Consider the following 18,933-nt stretch of genomic DNA (forward strand, 5'->3'; position numbering starts at 1 on the left):
TGACATGCAGGAGTCTTTCTGCTGGGAGCCCATTTGAGCCTGCATTTCTGGCCATCTGTGTTATGCAATGACATACTGAACCAAGCTAATTCTCTGAGATACCCGCACTAAAATCAGTAGAATTACACCAGGAGTGAATGTGGCCCAGCGATGGCGTGGTTATCCTATATTGTAACTGCTGAACCAGTTTTGGTCATAGTCCCAGTTCTGTTTCTAACCTATTTCCCTTCAAAGCCAGACAGAAAAAGGCTGCTGTTGTGGGATATTTTCTGCTCTAACCTTTTACTTTCTCAAAGGGGAGGTGAAAGATGTGTGAGGTCCCTTTGCAATGGGCTGGGCCCATTGTGATATTGCCACCGTACCACCTTGCAGGATGACTGACAGAGGGGTTACGTCTTCACATAGAGGAAGGGAATGAGAATACCAGGCAGTGGCCCTGCCATGAGGCCTCTAACTTTCCCAGGCCATTTGCTTGAGAGAAAGAAAAATAAATGCATTACCAGAGTTTGTTTCCTGGAAAGTTCAGCCCATCTAGCTATGTATTTTTATTCTGTCACCATAGAAACGAGGTGTAAATATTTGGGGATGATTTTTTTTTGATAGTTTTTGTAAGTGTATAAAAGGTTTGCAAACCCATCGTTTATTTTATTGCGTGTTGCACGCAGTCACCCATGCTCTGGATTGCCAGCTCTGGATTCTGAGCGTGGGTGGCCCATTTTAACAGACTGCTGAGAGTTTTGTAACTGATTTTAAAAAATAAAAATGCTGGATCGTCAGCTGTGGAGACTGATGTCCTGTGTTTAGCCACAGGCAGTCTTACCACAAGCAGTGGCATTGCAGGCTTCCTAGGAAACCCCCTGGAGGAGAAAAGACATTCATGTCAAGGTCCAGTCAGTCCCTGGCCTTTTCACCAGCAGGGGGGCCAGTTTCTGCCAATCATGCTTCTAATGGACACTTAGCTTGAAACTGGGTTGAGATCCCAGCTTTATTTCACACAGCACCCCCACTCTCAAAGGTCTGCAGATGGTCACAGATGGTCACAACTTCTGGTGGCAACTTCTGGTGTCTGCAGATGGTCACAACCAAGGGCAAAGGCAAAATCCTGTGAGCTGTAATATTTTTCAAAATGAAAAAAGTCTGTCACCTTCCAGAAGCCCCACTGGTCCTGTCATCCTGCTTGAACACAAACTGGCCAATTGTGTCAGCAATACAAATATGTACGCCCCTTCTAAACAGAATGAGGAGCCTGGACAGAGGGAAATGGACTGCACATAGCTCAGCACCGTTTGCCATCTGTTCAAGAAGGCAGGGTTTTATTTCTCCAATTTCCACTGATGCCTTTTCTTCAGGGCTGTTCTCAGCAACTGACCCAAACTGTTTCTATTAGTAATGTTCTTTCAACAAGTTTTACCTCTTCTAATGAACTTTCTCTTTTGGGTTGGTGCAGAACTCTCACTTTGGCATGCTGCTCTTGAGAGAATAACTAGGACAGGGCTTCAACAGCAGGACACCCATGGTGACAAGTCAAACACACCTCTAAACACCTGGGGAGCATTGAGTAAGGCTGTGCATAGGCATTGTGGGGTTGTATATGGCTCTGGAAATGACAAGCTCACTAAATGTAATGCAGGCAGAGCTCTGGGTTGCTAGTCAGCAGTCTCAGTGTTTTGGATAATGATGTTTGTTTTATTTTTCTCTGTCTCCTCCTCAAAAGGACATTGTTTGTTCCAGCAGAGGTGGTGTGTTGAAGGGCCTATCACTCACAATAGCCTCCCGCAGCACACTGACAACAGGAAGTGTGTTGCCAGCTGAAGAGTGCAGTCTGGGAGCTCCAGTTACACCCTGTACCTGGGTATGGCATGAATTGAACTGACATTGTTACCAGTTTGTGATTCTCATCTGACCTTCCTGTGTCCACACAGCAGCTGTTTTCAAAAACAATCTTGTGACACTCATGTGAGCCCACGCCTTCCACGCTTCCTGTCTGTGACTGGATCAGTGCATGCTGGGAAAACCCCACAGTGCTTCTGTGTCCAGCAGATATCCTGAATGAGCAGCAAGTGGGCTGTGCTCCCCCTTGGAAAGCAGGGAGGACAGAGGACAGGCCAAACCAGTCATGTGGACACAGTTTACTGGGGGTGTGCAGGATCTACATTGCAAGTAACAGTGTGTCCCAGGATCCAGGAAGGCAGCCACATGGCAGTCTCTGTCATGGCCATCCCATGGCAAGACACTGGTGCTGCCATGGCTATGGTTGCTAACTGTGCAGCCACCACATCGTGTGTGGACATGAAGTGCAATTAGAGCTAATTCTGTCTCTAGCTGGTCTCAGACTCAGTGTCAGGGCCCTCAGAAAGCAAATGCTTCAGAAGAATTGAGGTGGCTTTCACTCAGGGGGGTTTGCTGTTGAACACCTCCTCCCTCAAAGACTGTCACAACCGCACAGAGTGCTAGCACTTAAAGCATAGTCACTTCAAGGTCTTGGGCCATGGTAGGAGAAGACAGGAGTATTTTAACACCCTTTCCATGCCATTAGTATTTTACATGTTCAATTCATCCAGCTGGTCACAGTAGGGTTACCAGAGAGCAACTGAAAAAACAGGATAGGGGTGGGGAGTAATAGGCACCTATATAAGAAAAAAATCTCAAAAAACAGGACTGTCCCTTTACAACAGGACATCTGGTCACCCCAGGTCACAGCAAGGGTATCAGACCAGTGTAATGTGATGTGCGAGTAGGGATAGGTGAGGACATAGGGTCTAGCAGCTCATTCATGTGGTTGTTTTGGATAAACATTGAAGTAAGGATGCTTCTCTGATTCTCATCTGAGTTTATCTGAATAAAGGCTGCTCAGATCCAGATAGAGCATTGGACACTATGACCTTGTCTACAGTATACAGTTTTGTCTGCAAAAGGCAGCTTTTATCAACAGAACAGTGGAAGTGTACACACTACAGTGCTACTTTTTCTGGTAAAACTTCCCTGTTTTGCCAATAAAATAAAACCACCTCAATAAGAAGCAGAGAGCATTTTGGGGCAAAGTTAAAGCGACAAAGCGACACTGCTGTTCTTTATGTCAATGTAACTAACCTCCCCCAGTATCCCACAATGCCCGCTGTGACCACTCTGTTCACTGTTTTGAACTCCGCTGCCATGCAGGTATGCACCCCTCCCCTTTCATAACTCTGGGAAGTTCTGACATTCCTCAGCATGGAGAGCAACATGCTCCCCTGCTTGGAGTACAGGCGAGGGGTGGATCATTGGTCTGTGGGCTCAGGAGGCTATGGGAGAATGTGGAGGGAATCACAGGACCTTTAACATGGAGTCCTGCTCTCCCTGGAACTAGGAGCACAGTGGCAGACAGAGCAGGGGAGAGACTGCTGTGCTGTGCAGAGCCAGGGAGGGAGGAGGGGGCTGTAGTGGGGGTGGAACATTCCCCATCACTACCTCAGGATTGTTTGGACTTATAAAGACAGCATGGTGACACACTCACTCTCCCCCAACACACACACACACACACTCACACTCTCTCATACATTCCCTCAACACACACTCTGTCTCCCTCCCCAACACACACATCCTGTCACACACTCTCCCACCCCCACCCACTTTAGTTGAAAAGCAGCTGGCAATCTAGTAGAATGCTCATGGAACGAGAAACTTACATCATGTAATGCTGTGCCTGCCCCATGAGGCATTGCAAACTCATCCCAAAGCACCCTGCGGCCAGTTGCATGGTGGGATAGCTACTCATAGTGCACTGCTCTGTGTGTTGATGCAACAGCTGGTAGTGTGGATGTGCTCTGCCAACACAAGGAGCTAGTCTGGACATGCAACAGCAGTTTAATTAAAGTGGTTGCTGTATGTCAGCATAACTTTAGTTGACAAAACTCTGTAGTGTGGACAAGACCTAGGACCTATAAGCTCTACAGGTCACAGCCCTGCATACCAGATGAGTGCAAAGGTTCCTGCAAGCCTCCATGAAACTACTCTTGACAAGCTTGCTGTCAACTGGCTGCCGAGATGACTCTCAGTAATGCAGTCTAAGACCAATGAATAAAATCACTGGGGCTTTTTCATAACAGGGATCTTGGGAAGGGAGCAGGGAAAGATACTGTAGAAAAGGAGACACTTGGCACATAGGAGAGATTCCAAAGCAATGTGGAAGGAGTTTAGAAATACAGTTGAGTGCTTTCTCAGTTTGGTATCTTTAAGGCAAAGCAGCTACAGACTAAACATGGGATTTGGAAAGAGGCATGGCTCACAATGAGTGCTTAGCAAGGGATGCAGTGCACAGGCTTGCTACATTGCTACTTGATTAACTCTTGATAAAACTCTGACCGCACAAATCTGGGCAGGGAGTCCTTCTCCATCAGGGCAAAGATCCGCTTCTGAGCCTCATCGAAGCTGTTCACTGATGGCTCCACCAAGTTCTTCATGGTCGCAGCTTTGGTGCAGTGGTCGATATTCACCTGTGATAAGGACACAATAGGAAGTGAACAGGACAAGGACTCGGTGCCCTAAGCAAGAGAGTGGGAACCACACTGCGCTATCCAGATACAGATGTGCAAACAGCAAGGTAAATGATCAAAGCTAGGTTCACTGGTGCTGGGAGGCACTAGTCCTGACTCCATAGTTCAGGTGGAGTTTTGTTCTGTATCTAAAGAAGGGATTCAGCCTCTTAGTTCTGTATGAAAAATAGCAGGTTTCAGAGTAGCAGCCGTGTTAGTCTGTATCCGCAAAAAGAACAGGCTTAAGATCTTAAGATCATAAGCTTTCGTGAGCTACAGCCCATTTCTTTGGATGCCGAAGAAGTGGGCTGTAGCCCACGAAAGCTTATGCTCAAACAAATTTGTTAGTCTCTAAGGTGCTACAAGTACTCCTGTTCTTTTTATGAAAAATAGAATGTACCCTCTCCAGAACTGCAGCATAGACTCTCTGGAAGTGAAGGAATGTTCTGGGAATTCATATGAAAACCCTTTCATTAGTTTATGATTTAAAATTAATATATACTGGGTCCTTGAAGAAATTTACCATTTTGTTGGTCTTTTCTTTGTCCAGAATGTTGTTAATAATGGAATAATACAGCGATGTTAAACTTTCCATATTGATAAATTGATTGAAATCTTGTGCACAGTCTGCATCTGGAGAAATCTGTTTTAATCAGATTTAGTTAATAATTATATACAACATCCTTATGATTATGATTAGACAAAGACAACTCTTACAAGTGGAGCTATTGTGCTATTAGAGGTAACTATCAGTCACCACTTTGCCTTTACAGCTAATTTGCATGTAACAATCCTATCCGCTACAATGACCCAGTGGTCTGAGGGAAACCAGACCCATGCTCTTCAAGTGTTCCAAGAATGCTAGCTTGAGCACCAGTGCTGGAAAGTCAAGAGCACAGGGGAGCCTTACGGCACAGAAACAATAGGACAGGGCTCTCCCCATCTCACCCTGCACAGAGCGCCATCGCACTGACATTGCTCTCTAAACCTGCTAGTTAGGGGGTACGTTCAGCAGTGCACTTTAGCTGCTTTGCTCTACTCTGGTGATACAAAGCAGCTGAACGCCCTGTGTAACTGGCTAGTGTGCTCTGACTTTTCTGTGTTGATTTGGCACCCCGGGGAATCTGCCCTTAGACGTTCAACTACAGAAAAATGGTTTAATGTCAATGCTGCATATTATCATCTTCTGACCAATACTGCATTATTCCAGTATTCTCCTTTGGGGTTCTCCTTTAAAGTCGGTGTATGCAATTGTAAATAATTTTTCAAAGCTAAGGAAATTCCTGGACAAAACCTACATTAAAAATCGTTATCTAACATGCCTTCAGACCGGTTCTACCATCATTGCATGGAGTTGCTGCAGGGAAGAGTTAAAGCTGGCAAGCTGCCTAGAGGCTAATACTGTGGTTGGGTGGATAGTGCACTAGACTATAGTTCAGGATACTTTGGTTCTAGTTCTAGACCTGCTGAGGCAAGTTACTATCCCTCTCCATTTTCCCATCTGTAAAATGGGGTTAATGTTACTGACCTGCTTTGTAAAGCACTCTGGGATGGAGAGTGTTAGAATATAAGATATTCAGGCCTGCCTGTAAAGGCCTACACTTTAAGAACTCAGGTGTATTTTTATCACTTAGCTAGTTACAAGGGTATAAAAACAAAGAATCAAAATCACAGTCTGCCTGTGTATGGGCCTTCTCTCACTAGGATAGTCTGAGGCCTTGTTCTTAGGCTAAGGCCTTTGGCTAAGTAGCAGGGGCAGCCATAAGCTGGGAAGCATACAGTCACATCTTCACATCCCAAACCAGTCACGTTGAAATAAGGTGACATTGGGCTGTTAAGGAAGACAATCCTGTCCTCATATGCCCATCACCACCAGATAAAGAAACAAATCTTAAGATGGTTAAAGAAAACTTAGTTTGATAGCATCCTGTCAGGCAAGAAATCACTTATCAATGATTGTGCTTGTAAAACCCTCATTTCTGTATTGTTTTATCTTTGTGGCCCCCACTTTTCTATTGTTAATCTGTCTGGTTCTCTAATTGTTTCTGTCTGCTGTATAATTAACTTTACTAGGTGTAAATTAATTAGGGTAGTGGAATATAATTGGTTAGAGAATGATGTTACAATATGTTAGGATTGGTTTATGAAATGTCAGTAAAATGATTTGTTAAAGTGTAGCTAAGAATATTACTATATAAACTGGGGTCAAACAGGAAGTGGAAGGGAAACTGGAATCATGCTTGCTAAGGGGAATGGGAACAGGGACTAGGGAACAGGGATAAGGCAAGGCTCTGTGGCATCAGAGCTGGGAAGGGGGACATGGAGTAAATGCTCTATGGCATCAGAGCTTGGACCGGAAACACTGGGGAACAGACTCTATCAGAGATAAACCTGACTGGTGTGAAGGGCTTCGGAATATGCTTGCTTGGAAACTAAACCCAATAAACATTGCATGGGCTGCACTTCGGACTTCTGGTCTTTTGCTGCTTGCTGTCTGTGTGACAAGAACCAGGAAAGTGGGAGGGAGAAGGGAAAGCCCTCTAACAGAGCATGCTAGGTAAGAGCTGTGTAATTCTTCCCTTAATGTGTTTAGATTTCCCTTAACTCTGATTCTCCTGGTTTTATTATAGTGGTGGTGGGGAAGGAGGCACTATAGTTAAGGTTCCATCATGACATCTATTTAAACTCTGACCGCTCTAAAATCTACATGTTTCGCTGTAGTTGGATTCTTTTGCAATTTGGTGTGTATAGCACCCACTCCAGCCCTGAAGGGGTTTAAAGACAGCCCTGGGAGAGGGCTGTGGCAAGAGAGAAAAGCAACTAGGCTGATTGGGGAAGCAGCGGCAGCTGGGCCACACTCTAATCAGGCCTCAGATGGTTGTATAAAGGCAGGGAAGCCGGGGCAGATACAGTCTCTCTTTGTTTATAGTGGGAGATAGGCCTGGCTGCAGGGAGCTAGAGACAGGGTACCTGAGTGAAGCAGGGCTGGAGAAAGGCAGAGGAGCTGGAGAGCTCCAGCCTGGAAAGCCCCAGCTCCAGCCTAGCATAAGGCCAACAGGTACTGGGGGTTGCAGAGGGCAGCCCAGGGGTAGGCAAAGGCAGCAAGTCCAAACCCAACCTCGCCAGTGATGAGTAAGCTGATACTGCAGTCTGCCCCAGGGTATCTAAACCTACCACTAACCAATCCTGTGGGTTGTAAATGGAGATGAAGCGCTTGTACATTTCATCAACTGTGGGATTGGCAGAGGAAAGGTATGTGTGTCAATGGGTCATATTCAGATATTGCTGAGAGAAGGGTAGAGGCAGGGCCAGCTCCAGGCACCAGCATCCCAAGTAGGTGCTTGGGGCAGCAATCTGCAAGGGGCGGCAGTTTGTGTGTTTTTGCCCCCAGGCAGCATGCCAAATTGCCACCACGGACGGCAAGGGCAGTCCATGTGCCATTAGGGTGGCTCGCGCGTTTCCATAGTGGCGGCGATTCCGAGGCAGCTTCTATGTTCAGCTGTCCGTGGTGGCACAGCTTCTGTCTTCCGGCTGAAGACAGAAACTGCCGCTAAATTGCCACTGCCACGGAAACGCACGTGCCGCCCTAACAGCACATGGACTGCCCCCACCGTCCATGGCAGCAATTTGGCACGCTGCTTGGGGTGGCACAAACAGTAGAGCCAGTCCTGGGCAGACGTAAGGTTGCATGAGATTCCTTAACTCTGCATTTCCTCATTTTCAGACATTTGAGTTTTGTGCAACTGAGCTTTCTGCCATGGGACAACATATCACCAAGCAACCATAACTATGCATTACCATAGCTTTTTGCCATGGATTAATACTTAGTTTGGGAATAATTGTAACATTGCTGTAATGTTGTTTCTCTTAAATTACCAGTAGGAACTCTCAACTTTAATGTCATCTTGCCATAGTTTGTGTATGGGAATATACATTGAGACAAGACATCAGAGGGGCAACTGTGACATCTCCTCTGCAGCTTCCCAGGTCGCCTGTCCTACCTTTTCCCACTCTTTGTTTCTTTGGGACATACGGTTTCTCCACAAGAAAGAGATCAGTGGATTTCCTGCACCTGTCCTGGCACTGCTGGAAGTGATGAGATCTCCCGGATGGGGCTAAGAGATGAGGGGAAAGGTGGAGACAAGCCTTGTGCTTGGAGAAAGGACAAAGGGAAGGAAGTAAAGAGGGAGCAGGTGGAGATAGTCCTGTGGCAGCATTTTGAATAGTTGTGAGTGTTAGTTTGGAGGCCTGAGGTCCAAAAGGAGGAGATCATAATAATCAAGGCAGGAGATGTAAGGGGCTTGGACAAGAGCTTTTATCAGCTTTATAGGTAGGTAAGACTGTGTCCTAGGTGCCACAGCAGTGAGGTTTAGACACAGTTTGGATGTGTGGGTCTGGGTGAGGGCCAGGTCAAAGTGATATGCTGGTTACCAATGTGAGTGACAGGGAAGCTAGGGATGTAGTCTGGGGTGACAGTGGGGAGAAGGAAGGGCTTGGGGGAAGATGAAGAGCGCCATTTAGGCTGTGTTACATTTCCCTGAGAGATGTCAGAGAGACAGGTGAGATGTCAGTGTGGATGGAGCAAGAGAGGTCTGCAAGAGACAGGTAAACTAGTGAGTCATCACTATAAAAATAAAGCTGTTGCTGGCATCACAACATACCTAAATACATGCACGTTTCTCAGGTGTTCCTTACCAGTAAAAGCATCAAAGAGTCCAGTGACACCTTATAGACTAACAGACGTTTTGGAGCATGAGCTTTCGTGGGTGAATACCCACTTCGACATGCATCTGACGAAGTGGGTATTCACCCACGAAAGCTCATGCTCCAAAACGTCCGTTAGTCTATAAGGTGCCACAGGATTTTTTGCTGCTTTTACAGATCCAGACTAACACGGCTACCCCTCTGATTCCTTACCAGTGTAAGCCAGTTCCATAGCTCTAGGGAGGAATGGAAGCTGGTGTGACCAAAGTGCAGCCACCAGGCATGGGCCACAGTGACACTTCTCTCTGTACCAATGCTGAATTTCATGCTGGGAGCTGCAGACTCCCTAGGCCATGCCTCTGGATTGTAGACCTGGTGGATGGAATCTGTTCCAATTTTTGCACATTTTCTATGGCTATTCAGGTCTAGACAAGATGCCAATGTGGCTTTCAAGTGAGTACAGTGTGAGCAACCTGCTTTGGTGCTATCAGTATCTGTGTCATGTATCCATCCCTCTCCACATCAATCGCCCTCTGACTGGACTGACCTCTTTAGGTGCCTCTGTCTGGATGAACTGCTCATAAATTTTCTTGGCCTTCTCGGCCATCTTGGTGGGGGACTTGATTTTCTTGTATTCTTCACAGGCAATCCAAAACTCAATGTTCTCCTCACTGAACTCAGATCTAAGGAAGCTCCTGAAGCTGGCAAGCCCATCTGCTCAGAGAGAAAATTGGGAAAGGCTTCTCTCAACATCACATTCCCCAGTACAATCAGCTGGAAGAAACGAATTTGTCATGGCTGGGGCAGTTTGAGAGTGGAAGGGAAATGGAGCCATCTCAGACCATGCACATCCAGCTCTGCCAGACCCAACCTTTGTTCAAGGTGTTTGCATTGACAATGTGAGATCATATCACCATGTTATGACACAGCACAGAGCAAAGACCATGTTGTGCTGACCTGTGAGGCTGAGTCTGATCACAGTGATCCCTTCATGCAATTAGTACCGCAGAAGCTCTCTGTACATTATGAGCAATCACAGAATCCAAACCCAATCTTCTCTCACCTCACAAACAAGCTCTTTTCAGTTATGGACGTGTTTACGTCCTCAGCAAACAAGCCCAGCATTATTCAGCTGCTTGACTTTTGCAATTCTGCTCTGGGACACCCTGAGCCCTGGGGAAATGGCACATTTGAACCCAGATCTGAATTTCCTATGTGGGTCCTGTCTGTGCAAGGGCCCAAACCAACAACCCAGGCCTCTCCTGGAGTTCCCACCTGCATGTCCCATGTCTGGGGATGGGGGGAGCTACAGGGAGCAGAATGGAAGTGCCATAATGCATTTGAGTACATCTGGGGGAAGGAGCCTGTGTGTGCAAGTCTGGGCTTTATTCACAGGGAGAGGGAGGGAGAGATGGTACAGGAGTGGAAAGAACATAAGAATATATGGGAAGGGGTCAAAGGTTCCTCTTATGATCCTGGCTGGCAGTGCTATGGGTAGGGTTTGGGGTTCCCCCTCATGCCCCTGGCTGGCAATGCTGTAGAATGGGGGTCCCATCGTGTGCCTGGCTGGCAGTGCTGTGGGGCGCAGGGGGTCCACTCATGTGCCTAGCCGGCAGTGCTGTAGGATGGGGGTCTCCTTGTGGCCCTGGCTGACAGCTCCGTAGGATGGGGGTCTGCTCGTGTGCCTGGCTAGCAATGCTATGGGGTGGCGTTCCCCTCGCCCACCTAGCTGACAGTGCTGTAGGGTGCAGGGGTCCCCTCAAGCTCCTGGCTGGCAGTGCTGTGGGACTGAAGTGTTATATTTTGAACATGTTGCAATGAAATATTTGAAGGGGTTGGGGTGCGTGCGCGTGTGTGTGCGCATGTGTGTGCGTGTGTGTACAAAACCATTCACTTTCCTTAACCCAAACTGGTATTTTTCAGTGAATACACTAGTCTTCTGGAAATTTTCATCAGGCTCTTGTGCATGCACCTTTTCTCCCAGAAGCCAGTTCCTGTCTGGCCCTTTCTCTTTAAGCCTTTCCAAAGCTGGACGGTGCTCATATACTCATAGACTGATAGACCAACAGGCCATAAAGGACCATCGTGATCATCAGGTATGACCTCCAGCCCATCGCAGGACACAGAATCTCACTCACCCACTGCTGTAATAGACCTCTAACTTCTGGCTGAGTTAGTGATGTCATAAACTGACAGTTAAGGGTTAATGTCTCTTTTACCTGTAAAGGGTTAACAAACTCAGTGAACCTGGCTGACACCTGACCAGAGGACCAATCGAGGGACAAGATACTTTCAAATCTTGGTGGAGGGAAGTCTTTGTTTGTGCTGTTTGTTTTGTTCTTTGTTCTCTCTTGGGACTAAGAGGGGCCAGACGTGCAACCATCTTTCTCCAATCTTTCTGAAACAGTCTCTCATGTTCAAAATAGTAAGTACTAGCTAGAAAAGGCGGATTAGTTTTATGTTCGTTTTCTTACCTTGCAAATGTGTATTTTGCTGGATGGATATTTTAACTCTGCTTGCTGTAACTTGTATCTTAAGCTAGGGGGGAGGGAGTCCCTCTAGTCTATGTATAGCTGAAGACCCTGTAAACATTTTCCATCCTGGTTTTACAGAGATAATTTTTACTTCTTCTTTCTTTAATTAAAAGCTTTCCTTTTTAAGAACCCGATTAATTTTCTTCCTTTTTTAAAACCCAAGGGGATTGGGTCTGAACTCACCAGGGGATTGGTGTGGGGAAAGGAGGTGGGGGGAAGGTTAATTCCTCTCTGTTTTAGGATCCAAGGAGTTTGGATCAGTGTATCTCTCAGGGTAACCCAGGGAGGGGAAGTCTGGGAGAAGGAAAGGAGGGGGAATGGTTTATTTCCCTGTGTTTTAAGACCCAAGGGGTTTGGGTCTTGGGTCCCCCAGGGAAGATTTTGGGGAGACAAGGAGTGTACCAGACACTGGAATTTCTGGTTGGTGGCAGCGCTATCAGATCTAAACTAGGAATTAAGCTTAGAAGGGTACATGCAGGTCCCCATTTTCTGGACGTTAAAGTTCAAAGTGGGAACAATACCTTGACAGTGAACTTCTCTAATCATGGTTTAAAGGCTTCAAGTTACAAAGAATCCACCATTTACACTAGTTTAAACCTGCAAGTGACCTGCAGAAGGGGTTAACCCCCTAGGTCTCTGCCAATCTGACCCAGGAGAAAATTCCTTCCTGACACCAAATATGACAATCAGTTAGACCCACCAGCCAGACACCTTGAAAAGAATTCTCTGTAGTAACTTAGGGCCCTCCCCACCTAGTGTCCCATTATCAGCCATTGGAAACATTTGCTGCTACATGCTGCAGATTAGCTACATGATGTAGGTAGTTTCATCAGACTACCTCCTTCATAAACTTATCAAGCTCAGTGTTGAATCTATTTAAGTTTTTTGCCCCCACTGTTCCCCTGGGGAGGCTGTTCCAGAATGTCATTCCTCTGATGGTTAGAAAATGTCATCTAATTTCATGACTAAAGTTGTTGATGGATAGTTTATACCATTTATTCTTGTGTCACCACTGAACTTAATTCCTCTCCCTCCCTGGTATTTATCCTTCTGATGTATTTGTAAAAAGCAATCACATCTCCCGTCAGCTTTTGCTTGCTTAGTCTAAACAAGCCAAGCTCTGAGTCTCCTCTCACAAATTAGGTTTTCCATTCCTCTGATCATTTTCGTAACCCTTCTTTGCACGTGTGTCAGTCTGAATTCATCTTTCTTAAGCATGTGGGACCAGAACTGCACACACTATTCCAGATGAGATCTCACCAGCACCTTGTACAATATAGTAACACTTAATTATCTCTACCGGAAATACCTCACCTGATGCATCCTAGGACTGCATTAGTCTTTTTCATGGCCACATCACAATGACAGCTCATAGTCATCCTGTGATCAACCAATACACCCAGGTCTTTCTCTTCCTCTGTCACTTCCAATCCAACATCCACAGTTTATAGCAAAAATTCTTATTGTTAATCCCTAAATGCATGATCTTGCACTTTGCATTATGAAATTTCATCCCATTTCTATTACTCCAGTTTTTCAGGTCATCCGGTTCTTCTTGTATGATATTCTGGTCCTTCTCTAGATTAGCAGTACCTCCCAACTTTGGGTCATCCACACATTTTATTAGCACACTGCCACCATTTGTGCCAAAGTAAGTAATAAAAATGTTAAGATTGGTCCCAAGACTGATCCCTAAGGAACTCCACTAGTAACCTCCCTCCAGCCTGACAGTTCAACTTTCAGTATGACCTATTGTAGTCCCCCTTTTAATTGGTACCTAAATAATGGCAGAACAGCAGTGTGAGATCTGCACACAGCCACCTCTGCTACTGCCACTGTGGCCAGAAGACAGCTCCCCTCTGCCTCCCCTGCAGAGCCCCAGGGGCAAGTTAGAGTCCTAGGTGCAGTATTGTGCTGAGTGCCACAGGTCATCTCAGCTGCAAAGCTCCCTTCTTGGCTGGGGAGAAAGACCTGCCAGGGCAGGCAAGCATCTCACGAGAGAGCTGCAAGATCAGCAGCTTCCAACAGTTGCAAATGCATTGTGAAATCAAGAAGAATAAAAGAGACTGTGAAGTGACAGAGGGTCTGTCTACATAGCAACTGGACACCTGTGGCTGGCCCCTGACAGCTGACTTGGGTTCTGGCTGCAGGGTTGTTTCATTGCTGTGTAGATATCTGGACTTGGGCTGATGGCTGGGCTCTAGGACCCTGCAAGGTGGGAGGGTCCCAGGGCCCTGGCCCCAGCCCAATCCTCAAAGTCTATGTAACAATGAAACAGTCCCACAGCCCTAGCCCTGCAGCCCAGAGTTGGCTGGTATGGGCTAGCCACAGGTTTTTTTTTGCTGTGTAGACAGACTCTCAGGTCCCAGACCTTCACAGCTTTTCACAGGGCTCAGCAGCCAGCAAAGTCTGACAGAACCCTGAGAACAGTTAGCAGGAGCTTTTGGCTCCCAGACAGCCTCTGCCCTGACACCAGTAAAGCACATGCAAATTAGTGAGCACCAGGCAGGGTTAGCCAGAGAGCAGTCCCAAGAAAATGAACTCTGGGAATCATCTGGAGAAAGAATGAGGCATCAAGAGATGAGTGTTACAAACTAAGGCACATGTGTCTGACATGACCCTGAATCCCAGACTACTGAACTCACCCATTCCAGCACCAATCCTGGAGAAAGAGAAGCAGAACCTCATTAAGCAACAGAATGATCAGTAACTCAGAAAGTTTCCTGTCCTGCAGCCAGATAATGGGCTGAAACTGAACTTAGTCTATTCTAGAAAATTAGATCAGCTTAACTTGTCCAAAGCTGGTCTCCAAAGTGCCTGTAGGAGGCCCCAAGGAGCCCAGGTCTCCTTGACACCCACCTACTCTTTCCTTCTGCAGATTACTGAGAGCACCTCCGAGCCCCTAGGTCCACACATGCTTCCTCAGCATTACCCTGCCTCTCTCCTGCCCCATTGGCTCACTCCCTCTCAGCCATGATTATTCACGCCCCTAAGATGTCGCTCAAGGGTGTGAACAATCCACACCGTAAGTCTCTATGTAGACAGCACTAGGTTGATGGAAGAATTCTTACATTGATCTATCTACTGCCTCTCAGGGCAATGGATTACCTGTGCCAAGGGGAGAACCCCTCCCATTGGCATAGGTAGTATCTACACTGAAGCGATATAATGTGCCACTGTAGTGTTTCAAGTGTAGACAAACTGTTACAAACAGCATACGGGAATATCTGGGCTGAACTGGCCCCATGACAGTCCAGAAGAACTTTGTCACTGACTTCAATGGATCCACTAAGCATGGATCATTTTCTCCGGATCTGTAGACAGGGTCATGACTGCTCACTCACTAATGCATTTCTATTGCATTCTACAAGCTTGTATAGAAAGCCCGTCATCTAAACCAGCATCACTGACCAGGGTACTGGGAGGATGGAAGAGTAAAGAACTAGTACATAAGAACGGCCATATTGAGTCACACTAATGGTCCATCCAGCTCTGTATCTTGTCTTCTAACAGTGGCCATGCCAGATGCTGCAGAGGGAATTAACAGAACAGGTAATCATCAAGTGATCCATCCCCTCTTGCCCATTCTCAGCTTCTGGCAAACATAGGTTAGGGACAGCATCCCTGCCCATCCTGGATAATAGCCATTGATGGACCTATCCTCCATGAACTTTTTAGTTCTCTTTTGAACCCTGTTATAGTCTTGGCTTTCATAACATCCTCTGGCAAAGAATTCCCCAGGTTAACTGTGTTGTGTGAACAAATACTTCCTTTTGTTTGTTTTAAACCTGCTGCCTATTAATTTCACTGGGTGAGCCCTAGTTTTTGTGTTATAAGAAGTAAATAACACTTTCTAATTTACTTTCTCCACACTGGTCATGATTTTATAGACCTCTGTCATATCCTCCCTTAATCATCTCTTTTCCAAGGTGAAAAGTCCCAATCTTATTAATCTCTCCTCATATGGAAGCTGTTCCATATCCCTAAACATTTTTGTTACCTTTTCTGTATCTTTTTCCATTCCAATATGTCTTTTTTGAGATGGGGCAACCATATTTGCACGCAGTATTCAAGACGTGGACGTACCATGGTTTATAAAGAGGCAATATATTTTCTGACTTATTATCTATCCCCTTCCTAACAATTCCCAACATTTCGGTTAGTTTTTTTGCTGCCTCTGCACATTGAGCAGATATTTTCAGAGAACTAGTTATGATGATTCCAAGATCTCTTTCTTGAGTGGTAACAACTAATTTAGACCCCATCATTTTATATGTATAGTTTTAATTATGTTTTTCAATGTGCATTACTTTACATTTATCAACACTGAATTTCATCTACCATTCTGTTGCCCAGTCACCGAGATTTGTGAGATCCCTTTGTAACTCTTTGCAGTCTGCTTTGGACTTAACTATCTTGAGTAATTCTGTATCTGCAGATTTTACCCCCTCACTGTTTAACCTTCTTTCCAGATCGTATATGAATATGTTGAACAGTACTGGTCCAAGTACAGATCCCTCGGGGAACACCACTATTTACCTCTCTTCATTCTGAAAACTGACCATTTATTCCTACCTTTTGTTTCCTATCTTTTAACCAGTTACTGATCCATGAGAGGACTTTCCCTCTTATCCTATGACAGCTTATTTTGCTTACGAGCCTTTGGTGAGAGACCTTGTCAAAGGCTTTTTGAAAATCTAAGTAGGCTATATCCACTGGCTCACCCTTGTCCACATGCTTGTTGACCCCCCTAAAGAAGTATTAGTAAATCTAGTACATTGGTGAGGCATAATTTCCCTTTACAAAAACCATGTAAGTCTTTTCCAATAAATTATATTCATCTATGTGTCTTATAATTCTGTTCTTTACTATAGTTTCAACCAGTTTGACAGGTACTGAAGTTAGGTTTACCAGCCTGTAATTGCTGGCATCACCTCTGGAGCCTTTTTAAAAAAAATGATCACGTTAGCTATCCTCCAGTCATTTGGTACAGAAGCTGATTTAAATGATAGGGTACATACCACAGTTACTAGTTCTGCAATTTCATATCTGAATTCCTTCAGAACTCTTGGTGAATATCATCTGGTCCTGGTGACTTATTATTGTTTAGTTTATCAATTTGTTCCAAAACCTGCTCTAATTATACCTCAGTCTGGGATAGTTCTTCAGATTTGTCACCTAAAAAGAATGGCTCAGGTTTGGGAATCTCCCTCCCATCCTCAGCTGTGAAGATCGATGCAAAGAATTCATTTAGTTTCTCCACAATGGCCTTATCGTCCTTGAGTGCTCCTTTAGCATCTCAATCATCCAGTGACCCCCCACTGGTTGTTTAGCAGGCTTCCTGCTTCTGATGTATTTAAACGTTTATTACTTTTTCAGTCTTTGACTAGGTGGTCTTCAAATTATTTCTTGGCCTTCTTAATTATATATAGATAGATAGACAGATAGATAGATATATCAGTAGCCTAAAGTCTTAAAAAAGTCCTTGTAGTCTCTCAGATGTAATGAGCTTGTGAGATAGGCTTTTAGTTCAGTTGGCTGCCAGGGAATTAAACAAGCCAGGAGGTTAAGGGCACTGAATCTGAGCATCGGACTTTACCACAGAGGCTGCTAGGTGACCAGTCCCAGACTTGCTCTCCCCAGGTAACAAAGACAGAGAATGCACTGACAGAATGAGGGTGCTGGAACAAACGGACATGGGAAAGAGCAGAATTGCATGATGCATAGCCAAGAGGGCTGAGAACTTAGGAACTTCTAGAAATGCATTCCATCTATTACTAAAGAAGGCAATTTTTCCAAAGAGAAGCTATTCAGTTGTCATTTACAGATGGTTGGAATTCCATCTTCCCAAAGGAAAATGCTGACAAAAATTGCTGAATTCCTTTCCCCCCATCCCCCAATTTTCATTGAATGCTGAAAACTGAAATATTTTGGCCCAAACCTCCACATTTTCTTTTTTGACAAACAGTTAAAATTTCCTGCAGGGAGTACTGAACATGCTGACATCATTGCATGAACAGCCAACTGTAATTAAACAATCATATCAAGGCCCATTTGCTTCCCCATACATTAGCCCCAGCTCTGCTGTGCCACAGCACACTTCTCTGGGAACTGAATACCTCCTCTCACACCTATCACACGTACAGCACAAAGTTACAGAAGCGATCCACTTTGGGGAGTTTGTCCAACTTTACATAGCTGCTGTCAAGTTATCTCTAGTCCCTGGCTGAAAGCTCATGCAAGGCTGAGAGCAGGGCATGCAGGGGAGAATGGGAACCTTCCCCAGCTTGTTGACAGTCCCGCTCCCTTTTGGCATCAGCAGAAATGCTAGCCCTAAGCAGTGGCAGGGTCCTCTCCTGTACCCTCCCTCGGAGCTGTCAAGCCCCCAGCTGTCTGGAGTAAAGGGAATCATGAGGGAGGGGTCACTGCTTTATGCCCGTTGGAACATTTCACGGTCAGGGCATCTCCGTTCTCACTGCAGGGGCACAGGGAACTTACAAGCATTTTGCAGGAGCTTCTCCAGGGACTCATGCCACTGCAAAGCCTCATCTGGTGAAGTCCTAGAGGGAGAGAAAAACACAGACTGAAATTGTGACAGCACATCATCAATGATAATGTAGGAGAGCTGAGAACACTTCACAAGCCTTATCTTCCCCTTTTACAGAGGGGAAATGGAAGCATAGAACAATGAAGTGACCTGTCCAAGGGCACAATGCAAGTCAGTAGCAGAGACAGGAACAGAACCTAGAAGTCCTGAGAAGGCATTAGCCACTAACCATATGACTCTCCTCCTGGAGATGCATACAAATATAACCAGTCTCCTTTAGAGCCAGCTGGGGTTTGTATTGGGAGATAGAGGTGTCTTTTTCTCACACACTGACAAAAAGGAAAATCCAAACCAGCAGGTGCGAGGTAAATCTGTGAAGGAAATACATGGCACGGAGCAGAAGATTGTTTGTAGAAACTGGATGCATCCATTGCCCCCTCCCCCAGCTCATCTGCCCAGCTGTGGTCTGGGACTGTGCCTAGTCCTGGGACTGGTTGCTGCTGGGAACCAGGGTGTTGTAAGGGTGCAGGGAATAGCTGGACCTGGATGCTCCCTGTAGCATAGGAGCTGCTCCAAGGAGAGCTGTTCCTCAGATATAAATAGCAGAAACAACCTCAATCTGTTTATCAGCATTAAA

The 18,933-nt window shown here is 45.7% G+C and overlaps 1 protein-coding gene across 1 annotated transcript in view; it reads right to left on the minus strand.

The window, feature by feature from the left end:
* Positions 1–1,086: 1,086 nt before the first annotated feature.
* LOC116839185 (regulator of G-protein signaling 5-like) overlaps positions 1,087–18,933 on the minus strand; it is a 76,641-nt gene continuing 58,794 nt past the window's right edge. Inside the window, exons 3-5 of the mRNA XM_032804922.2 lie at positions 18,248–18,309; positions 9,763–9,929; positions 1,087–4,472 (exon numbers count right to left, since the gene is read on the minus strand). Coding sequence (XP_032660813.1) covers positions 4,311–4,472; positions 9,763–9,929; positions 18,248–18,309 — 391 coding nt within the window. The 3' untranslated portion in view covers positions 1,087–4,310. The remainder of the gene's footprint in view (positions 4,473–9,762; positions 9,930–18,247; positions 18,310–18,933) is intronic.

This window comes from Chelonoidis abingdonii, chromosome 7, assembly GCF_003597395.2.
Source record: "Chelonoidis abingdonii isolate Lonesome George chromosome 7, CheloAbing_2.0, whole genome shotgun sequence".
Classification (NCBI taxonomy): Eukaryota; Metazoa; Chordata; order Testudines; family Testudinidae; genus Chelonoidis; species Chelonoidis abingdonii.